At 54.7% G+C, this 18,778-nt stretch overlaps 1 protein-coding gene across 1 annotated transcript in view; it reads left to right on the forward strand.

The window, feature by feature from the left end:
* The window catches only part of LOC104507286 (myosin phosphatase Rho-interacting protein-like), a 19,223-nt gene extending 662 nt beyond the window's left edge, over positions 1-18,561 (forward strand). Inside the window, 10 exon segments of the mRNA XM_010148517.1 lie at positions 477-593; positions 10,524-10,671; positions 11,232-11,349; positions 12,056-12,215; positions 12,347-12,416; positions 12,419-12,456; positions 12,923-13,009; positions 13,676-13,838; positions 14,499-14,584; positions 18,296-18,561. Of these exon segments, the coding sequence (XP_010146819.1) occupies positions 10,551-10,671; positions 11,232-11,349; positions 12,056-12,215; positions 12,347-12,416; positions 12,419-12,456; positions 12,923-13,009; positions 13,676-13,838; positions 14,499-14,584; positions 18,296-18,367 (915 nt within the window). The 5' untranslated portion in view covers positions 477-593; positions 10,524-10,550 and the 3' untranslated portion in view covers positions 18,368-18,561.
* Positions 18,562-18,778: the final 217 nt, after the last annotated feature.

An 18,778-nucleotide genomic window follows, 5' to 3' on the forward strand; every position in this document is an offset into this window, starting at 1 on the left:
CGGTTCCCTTTGCGTGGAGCCTCCATCAAGTGACCTTAATGATTGTAGGACAAGAAAAGTGGAGACTCGGCTCACTTGGAAGAGGTCCACGCCTGGGATAACCAAGGGTGTTGTTAGCCGTTAGGTGGGATTAAGGGGTATGAGAAGGAATGAAAGGGGTGCAGGCGTGGGGTAACCAGGAGTATCGCCAATCTGACCCGGGCTGGGATTTGCCTGGGTCATGCCTGGCACGAGCTGGTGCCGTTCACCCTTGGCTGCAGCGAGCTTTACGAATTAACCTAATGCCTAACTTAGTTCTTTCAGGGGGGGAGGGATTTTGCCTGGCAAAATGAAATCCAGATCCCAGAGCAGAGCAAAGGAGCGGTGCCATCAAAAGCCCCGTTCATTCTGCTCTAATGTCTCCTCCAAGCCGCTTGCTCCTTATGGCCGACCCCCTGCCCACTCCCTGGACGCTGTCTCTCTTCCTGTCCCTCCAGCTGGAGCAGAAGCAGAAGGAGGCCCTGGAGCTCCTGGAGCAGAACCGGCACCTGCAGGACCAGCTGAAAGTGGCACTGGGCCGGGAGCAGAGCGCCCGGGAGGGCTACGTGTTGCAGGTAGGAGAGCGGGGAGGAGGGAGAAATCCGTTTTCCTCTGTGCCTGAGGGGAATCCTGCAGGGCTGCAGTCCAGGGTGTCCGTGGGGACGTCCCGGTTGATGCAGAGATGTGCACCCCTGAGTGGTTCCAGGAGGTTTGACCACCTTGCAAATATTGCTGATTCTGTAGCCTTGCCAGGACCATCTGCTTAACAAAACCTCTGATGTGGGATGAAGGGAGCATTACCTCCGGGCCTCCCTCGGGAAAACAGCGCACAGGCACGGCAGACAGACCTCAGCCAAGTCCCCCTCTGATCCACCCTTGCTGTGTTTGCCTGTGCGACAGCCGTTTCCCCGTCTGTGCCCTCGGGCAGTGGGGTGCACGTAGGGGTGTTCTAAGCGTCTCGTAGCCCGGCAGTGGCTGCTGGACGGGGAGCTCGTGCAGCGGTTACGTGGGCAAACACGGCACACTCAGCCCTATCGCCGGGCCCGTTCCCCGCAGCCAGAGCAGGATTTTCACCGGGACGATCTTGGATCACTTTGGGTAGTTTCTTCTGTTACACGATGCCTTTCCTCAGCAAAGCCAAGAAATGTTTTTGTGGAGGTTCTGGCAAAAGAGATGGGAGAGTGTCTTGGGAAGCCTTTCCTCTCCTCCTCCAAACAAAGCGGACTTGTTCCAGCCCTTCCTTTGGGAGCATTCATGCCCAGAGGAGCAGCTTCTGGCTGCTCTCGTGGGGCCATAGTCCTGTTTTGTGCAGGGGCAGCATTTCAACCTGCTCAGATCTGCTCGGCCAAGCTGGCTGTGGATCGAAGCAGCTGCATGCTGCGCTCCGATGGCAGCAGACCCGGTGTCGACGCTGAACCTTGCGTCCTTATTTCTCACGGGAGGAAATTCCCCCGAAGAAGCTGCAGAGGCAGTGAAGCCAGCCTTGGCAGGGGTGCATCTTCCTTGCCAGAGATCTCCTTGGAGGGGTTATTAATGCATTTATTTCTGGAGCCCCCAAGCTGACAGTCCTTTCTTGGAGGAGTTCCATTTTCACATGGCAGTGTTGGAAGAATAACTATCTCCCACTTTGCTGGGGCAAAGGCATCCAACCTCCCTTTGCCTGGAGCCTGGAAAAATCAGGGAATGGGGCTAAAAGCTGGATGCTGAATCCACCATCAGATTGGCCGTGTTGAAGTTAGCCGTAGCACCCCGATACAAGGAGGGGGGTAAGAGGGGAAATCTGCAGAAGGGCTGAGCAATATCCCTGCTGTGAGAAGTGACCCAAACCTTGACCTAGAAGCTGGAGAGGGTTTTTGGAAGGGTTGGAGGCTTTTCCTTGCTCCAGTCTAATTGTTCTGAGGATTTCCCTTCTGTTTCCCTGGGAGCACAGGGATTAAAGTCCTGTTGTAGAAGGGAGTAACCCCACCAAGCCCTGATGGGGTCGAGGGAGTAGTATCGCTGGGGGGTGGGTTTCTGCAGCCCTAGACTGTGGGTAAACTTTACAGCATTATTTTGGATGGACCCTCTGAATTTCATGTGCCCAGCCCCACCCCCCGCATCATGCCTAATTTTGGAGAGGTTCCTACGCTGTCCATGGGGGCGATGGAGGAGCCTGACTGCTACCAGCCCATCCCTCCTGAGCTGCTTGGGGGGGCCCCATCCCCTCCTTGCAGCCCCATGCAGACCCCCAAGCACTGCCCCTACATAAAAGACGCTGCACGTTTCATAGGGCAGCCGCTGAGATCCTACCCCCCTCCCCCCCCAAGATGCATGTGCCGTGCACGGAAGCCTCTCCGGCCTCGTGTAACCCCTCTCTCGCTCTGAGCTTCCTCGGGACGGGGCACCCCAACTTTGAACCCTACTGGGAGAAACAGCGGGGGCTCCTGCTCCTCGCGAATGGACCGGAGACATCCCCCGGCTCCGGTCACGGTGGGTGGGAGAGGGTCACCTACTAACCTATCCCGGGCAGATGTTCTTGCATGTTTTTGGTGTAAAGCATGAAATTTAACTTAACATAACTGAGTGTCACATCTGTGGGCTTTCCTTATCAGCAACCAGAGTACAGCAAGGCAGGCCAAATTCCTAGGCTTAACGCTGTGCTTCCCTCGCCTCTTCCTGTCTGTGTATTTTTTTTAAAGATACATAATTTCTGTCGCCTTTTGCATGACTCTCTCTCTGTGAGTTTTCTCCTTGCATGCTACATTGCTTTGGTTTGAATCTCACAAAGGTTGGTTTCTTTTATTTTACATTCTCATCACACCTCTTCCCTCCTTCCACTTGTCGGGCTTTTTATTTTGTCCTTTGTTGGTTTGTTTTTGTTTTGTTTTGTTTTGTTTTTTTGCAGGTAGAGAAATTAGACCTTCCCTAGTCTTAAACTTTAGCGTAACGACATCTCTCTAATGCGATGAGCAGCCACTAAGTCCTGTCTGGCAGTCACAGAAATGACATCGCCACGCCGGCTGTCCTGTCTCCCTGCGTTTGGGTGGGATGTGATGTCATTTGCTGTCACCTCGCTTTCTGTTGTTGCTTTGGGTCGGTAGGACTGTGTTACCCGAACTGTGCACTTTTTGTTTCGCAACGAAACGAACAAACATGCTAAAAAAACCCAAACAAGCAGTTTCTTTCTTCTCAATTTATTCCCATCCCCTCCTCCTTCTCACCCTTCCCGTTTTTCTCTCGTCTGTCCGTCTCCGTTTTACTGCTGGTGTTTCTTTTTCATTGTTTTTTGGTTCTGTTTGACTTTTGGTTTGGTTTATTTTTTTCCATTTAGCCTGTTACTGTACAGCTGTTTTGACGTTGTGGTCCGTGTTTTCTGTTACTGGAAAGCAGTTGTCACTTATTCAAAAAAAAACAACCCAAAAAACAACCCAAAACTTGGTTAAAACAAACAAAATTGTGCCAAGAACAAATCATCCCAATTGGACCATGTGGGTAGCAGCCAAATCGCTGTGAGGAGCTTTTCCGTGGCCTGCCTGGCCAGAGGTGTGACACTCAGAAGGGAGAGCCAAGAGTGTTACTAATCTACTATTTAATCAATTTTTTTAAGACCGAGGTGGCCGCCTCGCCATCAGGTGCCTGGCAGAGGCTCCACAAAGTCAACCAGGACCTCCAAAGCGAGCTGGAAGCCCAATGCCAGCGTCAAGAGCTGATCAATCAGCAGATTCAGTCGCTGAAGCGCAGCTATGCCGAGGCCAAGGACGTGATCCGGCACCACGAAGCCGAGATTCAGAGTCTGCAGGCGAGGCTCAGTAACGCGGCAGCCGAGCTCTCCATCAAGGAGCAGACCCTGGCCAAGCTCAAGAGCGACCTGAGGAGCGAAAAGGAGAAAGCCAAGGAGCAGCTGGAGGAGTGGCAGCACGGCGAGGCCGCGCTCAGCTCCCAGCTGAAGGCCAGCGAGCAGAAGCTGAAGAGCGCAGAGGCTCTGCTCCTGGAGAAAACCCAGGAGCTGCGGGACCTGGAGATGCAGCAGGCTTTGCAGAGGGACCATCAGAAAGAGGTGCAGCGGCTCCAAGACAGGATCGCGGACCTGAGCAGGCAGCTGAACGCCAGCGAGCAAGCGCGGATGCTCATGGAGGAGAAGCTGCAGAAGAACTACGAGGCTTTGCTGGAGAGCTGCGAGAGGGAGAAGCAGGTTTTAATACGGAGTCTGAAGGAGGTGGAGGATAAGGCCAACGAGTATGAGAACCAGCTGCAAAATAATGAGCAGCAAATGGAGATTCTGCAGAAGGAGAAGCTGAGCGCGAAGTTCGAAGGCAGCGAGCTTGTCCACCAGCTGGAGGAGCAGCTGGTGGTGAAGGAGGCCAGCATCCAGAAACTCGCAGAGCACATCGAGGAGCTCGAAAGAGAGAGAGATCAGATCAAATGTCGGTTCCACGAGCTCATGAATCAGGTTGCCGAGTCGGATAACGAAGTTGCAAAGCTGCAAGCGAAGTTGAAAATGGAAGAGACCAACTACCACAATCTGGAGCAGTCGTTCGAGGAGGTGTCAGATCAGTTCCAGGGTGTGCAGAAGGTGCTGAAAGAAAAAGAAGAAGAGCTGAGACACGTTAAGGAAATGCACTTGAGAATTGTGGAGAAGAAAGATCAAGATCTCAGCGAGGCTTTGGTTAAAATGGTTGCTTTAGATAGCAATTTGGAGGAGACTAGAGTAAAGCTAAAGGCCAAGGAAGAGGCTTTAAAGAAATTAGCTAGTGTAGGCACAGGTCCATGTGCTGAGGAGGCGGAAGATCTTGGCCCCAATCTCGAGACTGATGAAAGTCACCCATCCCAACTGGAGCAGCCTCTGCAAACTCAGGATGTCCTCCCAGCTCTGACGTACGCACTGAAGGAGGAGGAGGAGGAGGAGGAGGTTCTTGAGACCAGCCAGAGGCAAGCAGAGGAATTCGGCTCCCCGTCCAGAGCTGTGGAGCTCCAGGACCCAGAGTTAGTTCAGAAAACCTTAGCAAAGCCTGATGTAGGAATCCTGGGGGCCAAGAGGCAAAGAATCCGTTTCTCGAGCATCCAGTGCCAAAAATACATTCATCCGGATGGATCAGAAAAGAACTGGACAAGCAGTACCTCTTCGGACACGAGCCAAGACAGGTCTCTGTCTGAAGAAAGCATGTCATCAGAGCCAGCTCTTGGCTGCCCATCATCAGGGACAAGCGACTCCGAGACCTATCTCTCCATCATCCATTCCCTGGAAACCAAACTTTATATTACAGAGGAGAAACTCAAGGATGTAACGATGAAGCTTGAAAGCCAGCACGGCCACAATCAGGAGACGCTCATCGCCCTCCACCATCAGTGGGCCAACACGGAGTCTCAGCTGCGGGAACAACTCCAGACCAGCTTATCCCAAGTCAGTGCTTTGATCTCACAGCTGGAGAGCGAGAGGCAGGAAAAGTTTAAGCTCATAGAAAATCATGTTAGCGAGCTGGGAGGGTTCCAAATGAAAAACGATCAAGCGCTGACTTGCTTAGAGAAGTGCAGGGAGCAACTAAGGTCTTTTCCCAAATCGGACAAAGAAAAAGAGGGAGATTTGTTCCTTGTTACTCTGTCCAGCATGGAAGCGACCTTATCAAACGCAATCCAAGCCTTGAGAGGGGCGCCGGTCCCATCGGAGTATCAGCAGAGCGAAGGCCTTATCGCGGAAAGCCCCGCTCCAGAAGGAGGTTTTCTGGGAGAAGAGGAGCCCGTCTCCAGGGAGCAGCGAGCGGAAGGGTTTGACGCCAGCCAGCTGAGGTGGCTTTCTGAGAGAGTGGCATTCGAGGCCTCTCTCATCAACCAAATAGCAGAGTCTTTGAAAAATGCAAGCTCTGAGATATCTCAGCTGCTGAGAGAGATCCAGGGAACGGCTGAGGTGGTTCTGTTGGAGCCGGGAAATGTTTCTCATACAGCAATCGACTTGGCCAGCGTCCTGTCTAAGAAGCTGCTGCTGGAAGGAGAGTTCTGGAGCCAGGTAGAGGAGCTGAGAGCGCACCTGAGCGCCAGGGAAGGAGAAGCCGAGGGCAAAACAGAAGCAACAGGTTTGGGCTTTTCTCCTTGTTTTCTCAGTGCTGTAGCAGATGCTACGTTGGTCAAGGCAGAACTGGGGTTTGTCGCACAGAAAATGCGAGAATCTTTTCACCAGAGATTAAAAACAATCGAAGAAGACCTCCATAATACCAAAACAGCTCTCCAGCAGCATAAGTGCATGTTGGAGGAGATCATCAAAGTGTACAGGACTCCTGATTTTGACAGAGTTATGCACCAGGTTTCTGAAGCACTTGAAATTCAAAAAGATGCTTCAGAAAGAACCCAGATCTCCTGGGACGGGAGCCGTCTCCAAATGGTGCCGTGTCAGGAATTAGCCAAGGCAGAGGGAATTGGCAGCCTGCCGGACCGTAGTAGTGAAGCTCTTGTTTCCCTTCAGGAAGATCTTGCCCAACAACTAAAGGACAAATCAAATGTTCTGAAGGAAATATCCGTTGCCTTACTCTCTCTGCCTCCTGAGGAGGCCATGAGGGACTGTCAGAAGCTCCTGAAAATATCTCAGAGTCTTTCATACCATTCGTGCATGGGAGACCTTGAACGGTACTCCTCTTTGTTAGTCCAAGATGCAATTGTTCAGGCTCAGGTTTGTTACGCCGCTTGCAAAGTCCGACTGGAGTACGAGAGAGAGCTGAAGTCCTACAAGGAGTCCTTGCAGAGCATGGATGCGCTCTGCCAAGAGCGCGTGAAGACCGTCTCTCTCCTTCGGGATGAGTACGAAGACTTGCTTAGGAAGCAGCAGGGCGAGTACGGCGAGGTGATCGCCGTGCTTGAACGGGAGAACGCCGATCTCAAAGCAAAGGTGGCCCAGCTTGACGGTCAGCGAAGGCTCTTGGAGGAAGAAGAGCATAAACACAGCAAGAGCTTGAGCGAATTGCAGGGACGGTATGAGGAGGAGATTCGCAACGTGATAGAGCAGCTAAGCAGGACAGAGGATGCTCTGAAGGCCGAGAGGACAGAGGGACTCAACCAGCTGGATGCCGTTGTCCGTGACAAGCAGAACATGGAGCGGTACCACCTGGAGCAGATGCAGCTGCTGGAGGACAAGTTCCAGGCCAAGATCAAGGAGCTGCAGGTCATCCATGGCGAGGAGCTGCAGGCACTGCAGGAGCACTACAGCCAGAACCTGCAGCGTCTGCAGGAGACCCTGGACGAGTACCAGAGGCAGCACCCGGAGGCATCCCCCATGGTGGGCCCTGATGGTGGGGATACCTGGCCGGCTGGTGAGGCGGGTGGCACCGGGCATGGCCCTGGCAGCGACCCGGACTCCATGCACGGCTTGCGGGAGCGTATCCAGGAGCTGGAGGCCCAGATGAACGTCATGAGGGATGAGCTGGAAAACAAGCATCTGGAAGGGAACGCTTCCACCTTGAGGGAAAAATACCAGAAAGACTTTGAAAACTTAAAGGTCTTGATACGTTTAATGCCTTAACACTTTCCGCTGCTGAGCGTACGGGAGGGTGCGTTCGGCCCTGGGGTTCGCTTGCCAAACCCAGGGGTGTCCCCTGAAAGAGCCAGCATGCCAAAGCGAGCCCCAGAGTGTTAGAAAGGCCTCTACAAAGTGTGGCATTCCTCTTTTCTCCGTGCTGGGGTAGTCTAAATGCACTGCTGAGGGCTTGGTCTCAGTGGGAGGGTTGATTATTGGAGGTGGTCGCTGCGTGTAGAGGGAGGGAGGGTTTGGAAGTACCTTGATAACTTCATGTTATCCTTCAGTGTGAAGACCGGAGTGTTTCTCCTCGTACCTGAGGCGTACGTTTTGTTTGTGAGTTCCCTTTAAAAGCATTCCTCAACTCTGTCTTTCCCAGTCTGATCAAATCTCCAATCTGTCTCTGCTGCCCTTAAAAATGTAAGATGAAATGGAAACTTAATGCTCTCAAAATCTACGTTCCCAGGGAAAGTAGCTGCAGACAGGTGCCGAATTCTGCAACGCAGCAGCGCTCCCCTGCACGAGGCTGCAAGGAGAACCACCCTGTGTCGCACACCAGCCGTTCTTTACACAACAAACAGTGCACAGTTGCGGGAAACCCAGGCGAGGGGCAGCAAAACCCTCTGGCAGCAAAGTGCCGGTGTTCAGATCGCTCTGCCAGTCAGGACTGGCTGCAAAACTAGCCTGAGATGGTACAGCCTCTAAAAAAAACCTCTTGGGTTTGGTGTTTGGCTTTTGACCGGGAGCGTTTCCAGGTAGGAAGTGGGTTTAGGGTAGCAGAGGGCTCCCGGCAGCACGCAGGGAGGCTTCCAGGTTGAACGGGCAGCCAGAATGCAGCGATGCAGGCTGCACACACAGCCCATGCCAGCTTTCATGGAGCAGGAGTTCTTCAGGGTTTGCTTCCAGCTGCGAGATCTTCAGCTCACGTTTGGGCTGGGGGTAGAGGGTGGCTCAGCTCTAGCCAAAAGCTGGGTTTAGCCTGGGCAGAGCAGTAGTTCTGCTGCGTCCCATCAGGGATGATTGGGGTGTGCGGGGACGGGAGATGGGAGTGAAGCGGTGGTGTTCGCTGAACGCTGTCTCCTCCATCTTAATCCTTAGCAAGGAAAAACCCTTCTTGAACCCCTGGCTCAGGTCAGCAGGAGACACGGGTGACACCTTGTCCTGGAGCCAGGCACCAAACATGGGCACTTGTGCCGGGGGATGTCCTTGCTTTGGAAGAAGTGAAAAGGCCAGAACCAAAATTTAGATTTGGATTGGACGTCAGGAAGAAATTCTTCCCGCAGAGGGTGAGGAGGCACTGGGACAGGTTGCCCAGAGAAGCTGTGGATGCCCCATCGCTGGAAGTGTCCAAGGCCAGGCTGGATGAGGCTGGGAGCAACCTGGTCTAGTGGAAGGTGTCCCTGCCCATGGCAGGGGGTGGCACTGGGTGGGCTTTGAGGTCCCTTCCAGCACAAAACATGAGGAAAATAGAGGCTAAAAATAACAGCAAGCAATGAACCTGACCTCCCGCCTCTGTGTTCAGCTTTGCTCTGCCGAACTTGCAGTCTGCCTGCTGGGAGGGCAAGCAGCATCGTCTGGGCAGAGTGGTCCAGGAGAGCAGAGCTCTCTGCACCTCTGTGGGGAGCAGAGGGACAGCAGAACAAAACTCCCCTTGGTTAGAAAGCTAACCAGCTGACTGCAAACCTGCCTGATGTACAGGCTTAAAATGTGCTTGATTTTTGTCTTCTGAAGCTGACGGAGAATTTAACATCAGTCACACGAGATACTGGTTTGTACATGTTCGAATGTCCTGGGTTCATAGCAATGCGTTTACGATACATTAAATCCTGGATCTACAGCCAGGCCTGTGGCGGAGCATTCACCGCTTTCCTCCAGCGGTAGAGGTGTAATGAAGAATCCTGCAAGGCTGCTTCGTGCCATTCCACAGCCAGCCAAGTCCAGACAGGTCCTGGCACTGAGTTATGAGTGTTTCATTAAAAAAAAAAAAAAAAAAGGCTGAGAACATGAAGAATGCCTCAGGATTTAAGCTTAAAAGGGAGGAATAAAAGCACCAGAGCTGAAAATTGGGAGTGAGAGTGGCACAGGTTGCAGAGCATTAGACAACGAAGGGATGCTGGAGTGTATGTTAGCGAGGTCAGCGGGAATTAGGCTGCACGAGCACTTTTGTCACTGGGGGAGTGAATTTATCCCCCTTAAATTTCCCCTGGCGTCTCTCTAGGAGACAATTCTTGCTTCCCGTGGAAAACACGAGTGTGAATCAAGAAGAAATCAGTTGGAATGGGGAAATAAAGCCAGCCTTGTGACATGAAGAGGGAGAATAGCTGGGTGCAGTGCTTGGCGTCAGGGTTGCCTCGTTGTCTGACAGGCTCGGGCGCTGCATCCCTGGTGTGTGCCCCTTCCCAGAGCCTGTGGCTTTGTTGTCCTGCCTCTGTCCCGCAGCCGTATGTCTGTCCAGGATCCGAATGCTCCGGGTGGGGCAGCGGAGCTGGAAATAGGCTTTTGTAATTGCCCTGCTGCAGAGGCAGGAGTGAGGTCTGTTCCTGGGGCAGGACCAGGCTGGAATTCCAGATTTCGGGGCTGGTGACTCCTGAATCCACAGAGCGCTGCTCCCATGTCCCAGCCTAAGTTCACTCCTAGTAATTGAATTGGCAAATAATTGCCTGTGCAGCATTTGAAGTGACACTCCGTTGGGAATTAAGGTCCTGTTGCTGTCACAAGTCATCTGCTTTCCACATTGCTAAAGAGAGCAGAAGGAGGCTTTTTTTGGGGTTGTTTTTTAACATATATTGGCATTCCCCGATTGATTGTGACCCCAGACCTACCCTGTCCTTCCCTTTCACCAGAGCTGTCAGGGGTTGAGCCGACAGGACAAGCTCTGACCTCGCAAGGTCCTTCCTCGGCCAGTTCTGCCGTGGCTGGGGAGGGAGAAGGTCCCCATGATGGAACTTGGGTGCTGACCTACCGGCTGGTGTGACTGCTGGTGGGCTCAGTGCCCCGGGCCAACCCCTTCCCCTCGTCCCTTTTGCAGGCAACATGTGAAAGGGGCTTTGCAGCCATGGAGGAGACACACCAGAAGAAGATCGAGGACCTGCAGCGGCAGCACCAGCGGGAGCTGGAGAAGCTGCGGGAGGAGAAGGACCGCCTGCTGGCAGAGGAGACGGCTGCCACCATCTCAGGTATGGGGACAGGCCAGAGGGTCCCCTGTGATGGGGCAGCTCCATGCTAATGGGGACATGGGGGCTGCGATGCAGAGGAGCAGAGCGTGGGGTGGGATGAGGGCTGGGTGGAGATCCCAGGGAGATGGGGGGAGGCTGGTAGGACATACACCTTTGATGGAAGCCCATCTCGTGGTCCTTCTCCAGGCTTGGTACCCCTCTCCTTAGCTGTAACGTGGCCATCTGTTTTCCATTCCATCTCAGAAGGGCAGTAAGTCATTCCTGTGGTTCATTGCTGATTCCACACTGAATTGATTCTTCAGTGCCCTGGGGAGTTTTAAAGTGCTGGAGCCCAGGGTCTCTGCATCCAAGGTGTCACAATCCAGGAAACAACATGTGAATGGGACAATCATTTGGACTTTATTAAAAAATGGGATTTCCAGAAGCCCCTTTGGAGCCAGGGGCACAGGCTGAAAGGAGCCACGAAGCAGTGGGAGTTGTGCTGGGATCGGGTTTTGTTCCTTTACAAACGGTGGAGCGGTGCTGGGTGCTGGGTGCTAATGCTCCGCTGTCCCACGCAGCCATCGAAGCCATGAAGAACGCGCACCGGGAGGAGCTGGAGCGAGAGCTGGAGAAGTCCCAGCGCTCCCAGATCAGCAGCGTCAATGCCGACATCGAGGCCCTCCGAAGGCAATACCTGTAAGACCATCATCCTCCTCCATCTGTTGCTGTGTCCTGCAGGGAAATCTCGCGTGAGGGAGACACCTTTCTCCCCTTCGATTTTGGCAACGGGTTAGGGGCAGACCTGTCATCGCAGGGATCTCATCCCTTGGTCCCAACCCAACTGTGCCCATTGGAGGCTCCTGGTTGCTGTAATCTTTTGGGTTTGGGTCAGTGCCCCCAGACTACCCAAATTCAGCTGCTTTATGGTCACTAGAGGTAGCAGATGTGCAGACACGGGGCTGCCTTTCACACTGCTGCAGCGGGAGAGTCGCTCAGCCGAATCTACCCAGGCGAGGAGAAGGCGCTGAGCTTGTCGTGGCGATGCCGTCGTCACGTGGGAGCTGAGCGAATCAGCTTTATTGACCTTGGTGCATCTAAGATGTGCAGGTCTGCAAATACTCCCGGTCCCAAGTCCCCAGAGCAAACTTGAGTAGATCCCAGCTCAGTTTTGGAGGAAAGTCCTGCCCTTTAACCTCCTAGAGAAAGACTGCCCGTCCCCTTCGGTGCCCCAGCACCGCTGTGCCGGGAGAGCGAAGGGCTGGCTCGCTCTGGGCTTGAGGTTTTTCCCAGGGCGAGTGTGCAAGTCCCCCTCCTCCGCGCTTAGTTCCCTGTTGGGTTGTCCCGGGGCTGGGTATGGGTGGGTGTTTGCGGGGAGGGCACTACCCGGCGCGTGTTTCGGCAGGGAGGAGCTGCAGTCGGTGCAGCGGGAGCTGGAGGTGCTTTCGGAGCAGTATTCGCAGAAGTGTTTGGAGAACGCCCACCTGGCGCAGGCGCTGGAGGCTGAGAGGCAGGCCCTCCGCCAGTGCCAGCGGGAGAACCAGGAGCTCAACGCCCACAACCAGGTGAGGGTCCCTGCCGTGCCCGGGGCGGGCAGGGGGGTGCCGGGCAAACCACCCGATGGGCAGCACAGTGGGCTCTGCGCCCAGCCGTGCCTGCGCTCCCCCTTCCCACAACGGCTCTTCCCTCTCCCCAGGAGCTGAATAACCGCCTGGCTGCGGAGATCACGCGATTGCGGACCCTGCTGACCGGGGAGGGCGGGGGAGGGCGCCTCTCACGCAGGGCAAGGACGCCTACGAGCTGGAGGTGAGCTCTGCCACGCCGAGGGGGCAGCGTCAGTGGGCTCAAGTGCCTGCAGACCCCCGGGACAGCGCTGTGGCCATCCATGGCTCCGCGTGGCCCGTCAGCACTGTGTGTCATGGGGTGTAACAGGGCCAGGAGCTCTTGGGGTCCTCATCTTCCCTTCTTATCGTGTCAAGCCAGATACCCACTCTTCCTTCTCCCAGCCCTGCTTGTCCCCTAAGATTTGGCCCACAAAGCAGTGGGGACTAAGAAACCAAGGGTCGTGCAGGGAGCACTCACCAGGGCAAGCTTGGGCAAGTTCCCAAGACACCCAGGAGTGATTTTCTTGTGTGAACCAACAGCGTTGCGGTGCTGACATGGAGCTGCTTTGTGGCTGAGCCTCCAGCCCCGACTCAGTTGTCAGTGGGTGCAGTGGGTGAGCATCTCGGGATCACGCCGTGTCTGACACGCGCTGCTTTTGTTCCCACAGGTCCTGCTGCGGGTCAAAGAATCAGAAATCCAGTACCTGAAGCAGGAGATCAGCTCCCTCAAAGACGAGCTGCAGACAGCACTGAGGGTAATGCCCAGGGACCTTTCTGCAGATCCTCCTACGGGCTGTGCTCTGCTCCTCTGTGTGTGTGTGTGCCTGTGCTTAGATTTCAGCTCACTTGTCCCCACATTTGAAACAACATTTAATTTTTCCCCTGAGTGGAACTGAATACCCATTTTGGTGCCTGCAGTGAAGCACTCCACAACTCTGTCAGCTCAGGGCTTACCCCTTCTCCCTTCTTGTGGTACAACATCCCCTTCAGTGTTTTTCCCTGTTTTCTGCCACATAAGATCAGATTTGAAATGGCAAAAGTAATCAGTGTTAGAGACCTGCCCAGCTTCCCAGCGTCAGATCTGGTTTGCTCCGGACGGCCTCTTAGCCAAGGCCATTTCTGGGAATTCTGCTTGAATTCCGTGTCTTTGGTCCCATTAAAAACCACAAACAAGTAGCGCTGTGACAAGGGGCTGCGTGCACGGGCAGCACTGTGTGCTCGCGGCTTTCTGCCCGTCTCAAATCCCGTTTTGCTGTCGGACGTGGCTTTGAGAGTGTGTGTGAAACGCGCGTTACCCATTTCTCCCCGCTGCCGGCTCTTCTTCCGTCGGCGTTTGCCAAGCTCCTCTTCGGCACATCCACAACCCCCTTGGCTCCAGCCGTACGTCTGACTCGGTGGGGTTGTTCTTGTTCCTTTGCCAGGATAAGAAATACGCCAGCGACAAGTACAAAGACATCTACACGGAGCTGAGCATCGTGAAGGCCAAGGCAGACTGTGATATCAGCAGGTTGAAAGAGCAGCTGAAAGCAGCCACAGAAGCTCAGGGAGAGAAATCCCCTGTGAACACCACTGTATCGGGATATGGTCAGTCCTCCCCGGCAGCTCTGAGCAATCTGGGTTTCCCGAGCTAACGCCTGCATCCTTGCAGGCAGTCTCACCGGAGAGGGCAGGGACTGGGTGCACCTGAATGGTCCTCCGGTGGCAGTTCCTCCTTCCAGCTCTGTGGGTGGGAAGCTGGTGGGCTTTGGAAGCCTTCTGGCATTTTGCACTGGGGAAACCTCATGCTACAGGCAGTGCAGGGGAGCAGAGACGGCTGAGAGTCCCCTCTGCCCTTCCAGCAGCGCTGCTGAGTCATGAAATCACAGAATCACAGACTGGTTTGGGTGTGAAGGGACCTCAAAGCCCCCCCAGTCCCACCCCCTGCCATGGGCAGGGACACCTTCCACTAGACCAGGTTGCTCCCCGCCTCATCCAGCCTGGCCTTGGACACTTCCAGGGATGGGGCATCCACAGCTTCTCTGGGCAACCTGTCCCAGTGCCTCCCCACCCTCTCCGGGAAAAATTCCTTCCTGATGTCCCATCTCCATCTCCCTCTTTCCATTTAAACCCGTTACCCCTTGTCCTGTCCAGGACTCAGGCGCAGTGGGGCACCGGCCTGGGCTGGGAGGGCAGGCACTCCAGCCCTGCTCCTTGCAGGAACCCCATGGGCACCACGCTAACGCCATTTCTTTTGCTTCTCCCCAGATATTATGAAATCAAAAAGCAACCCCGATTTCTTGAAGAAAGACAGATCCAGTGTTAGCCGGCAACTAAGGAATATCAGGTCAAAGGTGAGCTCAGATCTCCCTCCCCGTGTGATGAAAATGCCCAGCGTTACTCTCTGGTGGGTCCCAGGTGGGAAAACCAATTACTGGGGAAGAGAATTTCAGGGTCACTAGTGCCAGCCTGGATGGCACTGGGGAGCACAGCAAGCTTTCGACTGCAAAAGGGCTGGCCGTGCAGCCAGGACCCGCTCCCCCTGCCAAGATCCGGGCGTGAAGCTGCTCCCTGCTTAAGGAAAGGATGAGGTTCACCCTGTTCTTTGGTCTTTCGCAGGAGGACTCTCCCAGTATTTGCTCCCCGTTTTCAGTTGAAATTTAGGTGGTGTCAGTAGGTGGAAATGTGCTCATCATTCTAGGTTTTACAGCGTTCATCACTGCAAGATTTTTGGTCTTTAGGTAGAACAATGATGCCTTGGTCCTGGGCATGTTTAACACGCTTCGGTCGTGTGTAACGAGGTGCAGATGGCTCTGTCTGTCTCCAGCCATTCTGTACTTGCTGCTGGTCCCAGAGCGCAGTCATGCTGTGTCAAGCTCTGCTGCTTGGCCTGCTGACTGCCGGAGTTCCATGCTGGCTGTTCCAGTATGGAACAGGGATAAAAAGGGCTAATAAAACTGCTGACATCATCGTTAGATGTAGGTCAGTTGGATGGAAGTTGCATGGGCAAAACCTGCTTTGCCACTCACCATTGGATACCTGGTGTCTCGTGATGACGTTTGAAGTGGTTGGGACCTTGGGTAGAGCGAGAAGCCGGGCAGGCCGAAGGCTTCTGGCTCGCTACCCGTGCTGGGGAAACGGCCACCCCCAAGCTCAGCCAGCGGCCGGTCATCAGCTTGGGGTGTCTGCGCTGCCCACGGCTGGGCCAGGTCTGATGCTGGGTTTCCCTTCACCGCTTCAACTCGGTCCAGACCATTGGTCTTGTGGTCCCCGTCCTCCCCCGTGCGTGATGGGGGAAGGAGGAGAGGAGAGCAAGCACGGGCTCCGTAGGGGCACACTGCCTGCTCGCATCGCTGCCGGGGCGGGGGTGGCCGGGGCGGCGCGAACGCCGATGGCGTTTAGGATTTATGAGCTTCTTGTTTTGTTTTGTTTTTCTTTATTTTGCTTTTTCCTTCCAACAGTCCGTTATTGAGCAGGTCTCATGGGATAACTGAAATGAACCCGAGTCCAGGTTCCCTGCCACGTAGGTAAACAAACCGGCACCCACCCAGCGACGCAGCTGCCCACTGGAGCGGCCCCCTTTTGCATGCACTGCTCACACCTCCGTGGCAAACGAGAGCCCTTCTGCTCTTAATGACTGACTGGTTTATTTACGGCTAATTACTTCACTGGGGAGGGGGAAGGGGAGAAGTCAGCGTACCCATGATCCATATGAAATGCAGTCTCTCTGGCTTTTCCCTGGGGAATATGGCTTTCTCGTCTTCCTGCTCCTCCCACCCTCGCCAACACAGCTAACTGTCACGGCGAGGATTTGGGCACGTTTCCCTGTTTGCTGTGCTGGGAGCGCGGGACATGGAGTGTGCATGCTTGAATGACTCTGCATGCCTCAGACTAAACTTCAGCAACATCCAGGCTGTGTAGGAAAGAGCCGTTTCGCTGCTAGCCAGGCGGAGGAGTGGGTCAGTGATGCCTGTAAATGCATTTCCCACAAAGACCTGTAGCACGTGAAGTGGTGGCCCCCGTCTCAGCTGCGGAGGGGATGTCCTGGGCTGCCCTCGATTTCCTTTAGCCATAATTGCTGCTTCTTTAGGTTGATCCGTGCCTGAGCAAAGGAGTCTTCCTTGCCCAGTAACCTCCTGCTCTCCAGGCTTCCTCCAGCTCCCTGGCATCCACCCTGCTGCTCTCCATCCCTTGGCTTTACACCTCCATCCCACACGCTGGCCTGAGGCTTCTGAGCTCATCCAGCAAAAGGAGGGAGCTGATGAGAAACGAGGCCAATCCTAATGACCCAGATATCTTGAGTAACTGGAGCAAGAGTTAATTTACTGGCCTGTGGTAAAGACTGAGGTTACAGCATCTGCAGAGGGAGGTTGGAGCAAAGCGGGGAGCTCCCAGCACGGTGGCAGAGGGGTGGCTGGAGAGCCCTGGGAAGTCCGATGGAGGATCCCTTTATCACAGATTTCACCCTACATTAGTCTCCCTTCATCAGACTCCCCTCAGATGGGTTGTGAGGCTGCCTCAGGGGTGAATTTGCTGGAATTTGGACCATTAAGCAGAATAGTCTAATGGTTTCCATTGTCTCCTTCCATCTGATGAGAAATCAGATGTACAGCCTGGAATGCACGGGTTGCTGCCCATTTAGAAAGGCCCAAAGTAAACTTCCTTGAGGAAGTGTGTGCTCGGAGACTCACGTCCCGAGAGACTCTGCCGCCCCTTGAAAAGCAAGCACACAGCATTTGTGAATTCCGACCCAATCCGTTGCAGTGCTTTCATTTCCGTGCTGCCTGCCCAAGCCGTTCTGTGTTTGGGAGCCTGTGGGAGGAGAAACATTTAAAGAAATAACAGTAACCATGGGAATCTGCCCAGCCTCAGGCCAAGTTTACCATGGAGTCCTGCCTTGGTAAACACGGGATAAAGAAAACCCAGGCCGAGTCCCACCTGCTGCGTGCAGCCCTCTGGCACCACGGTCAGGGAGGTAAAAGGGGCGACTGCTGCCCGTTAGCAGACAGGGCTTTGCGTACAGGGCTGTGACTTTGGAAGCTGCCACATCTGTAAAGCAAACAGTGTTCCAGCTGCGGGGTGAATTCCTCCCAAGGAATCAGCTTGGAGGCAGCGGTTACCTGGGGTGCCTGGCCCGGAGCAGGGGCAGCCCAGCAGGGAAAGTCGCTCTCGGGGCTGTGGGAAGGAGGGGAGGCTGGCGTCAGGCTGTGCCTGTCTTCAGGTTAGTTTCAGGTTAAAGCTGAATTTGCTTCTGGGTTTCCACCCCTCGCGTTGCTGTTCTCCTTGGGTCACCACGTGTAGGTGAGAGATTTCACGAATCCAAATGCCGCGGGCTAGCGGGGTGGGATTTGCTGTTGGCTAGCTGAGTGTCGTGCCTTGGAGTCTGGATGCTGCATCTGCATCGGATCAGCCATCAGACCCTGCTAGACCTGAAGCATTTAGCGAGTCCTCTGTCTAACCCTGTGCAGTAGAGGCAGCTTTGGCTTGGGAGACCCCCCAGGTTGGGGATAGAGAAAGGGTGGGATTGTCACTGGCCACCAAACTCCAGTTTCCAGGGCTGCTAGAGCAAAGCCTGCAGATTGACCGGAGCCAGGGCCATCCCAGAGGGATGCACGGTCAGCAGTGCGGGGAGGACCGGCGTGCAGGCCCTGCTCAGCAGCGTGGTGCTTTAGCGTAGCAGATCCAAACTGACCGTCCCAGGGCTCCAGCAGTGCCGGAGCTCCGCTGAACACTGCCCCAGGCTGCTGCACCACAGGCTCCGGGGGTCGTTTTCCAAGTCGAGCTAATCCCGCTTGCAGCACGGTGTGCCTCTCATTTGCTTCTCGTACGTCGCCTGGTTCGTTTGCAATCTCACCCTCTCTCTAGGCACCATTCACCAGTAACCGCCCTCCATAACCGTGTGTTTTCTCTTAGCATGTCCCACTAATCTCTCCGCCAAGGAGCCCATTCTCCCGCTGCCCACGTCTCCTTTGCCTGAGCATCGCACCCTTTCTGTGTGCCAGATGCCCGACGCTCCCCTCTCCGCCCACCCGTGCCCGACGCTCTCTGTCTTTTGTCTCTCCCAGAGTCTGAAGGAAGGCCTGACTGTGCAAGAACGCCTGAAGCTTTTTGAATCCAGGGACTTGAAGAAAGACTAGTTCTCCCCGCTCCGCTTGACCACGCGCACCTCCCAGCTTGAGGCAGCACAGCACCAGCACCGTTTGTCTCTCGTTCCTTACGACTGTCCTTGCTCTCGTTCGTCTTGACACCCCCTCGCCTCCCCGCCACCTTTCCCTGCTTGTGAGACGTTCCAGAGACTCGGAGAGGGAGAGGAAGGAATGGGGTGGGGTTTTTTTCCCCCCTCTCTTTGGCGCTTTGTAGGAGAATCCTTCCTTTACTGTAAACCATTACACTAAGTGTCAGTATTAAGGCTCAGTAGCCTGTTCATAAGCTAGCTCTGTCGTACCAACCGTTGTGGTACGCGGGCAGGGCCTGGGTGGTGTCGGCCGTGCCTAGCTCTTACTGCTGTCAGGAGACCCGGTGCTCAGAGCACACCAGGAGCCTAATCT

This window comes from Eurypyga helias, unplaced genomic scaffold (assembly GCF_000690775.1).
Source record: "Eurypyga helias isolate BGI_N326 unplaced genomic scaffold, ASM69077v1 scaffold15273, whole genome shotgun sequence".
Classification (NCBI taxonomy): domain Eukaryota; kingdom Metazoa; phylum Chordata; class Aves; order Eurypygiformes; family Eurypygidae; genus Eurypyga; species Eurypyga helias.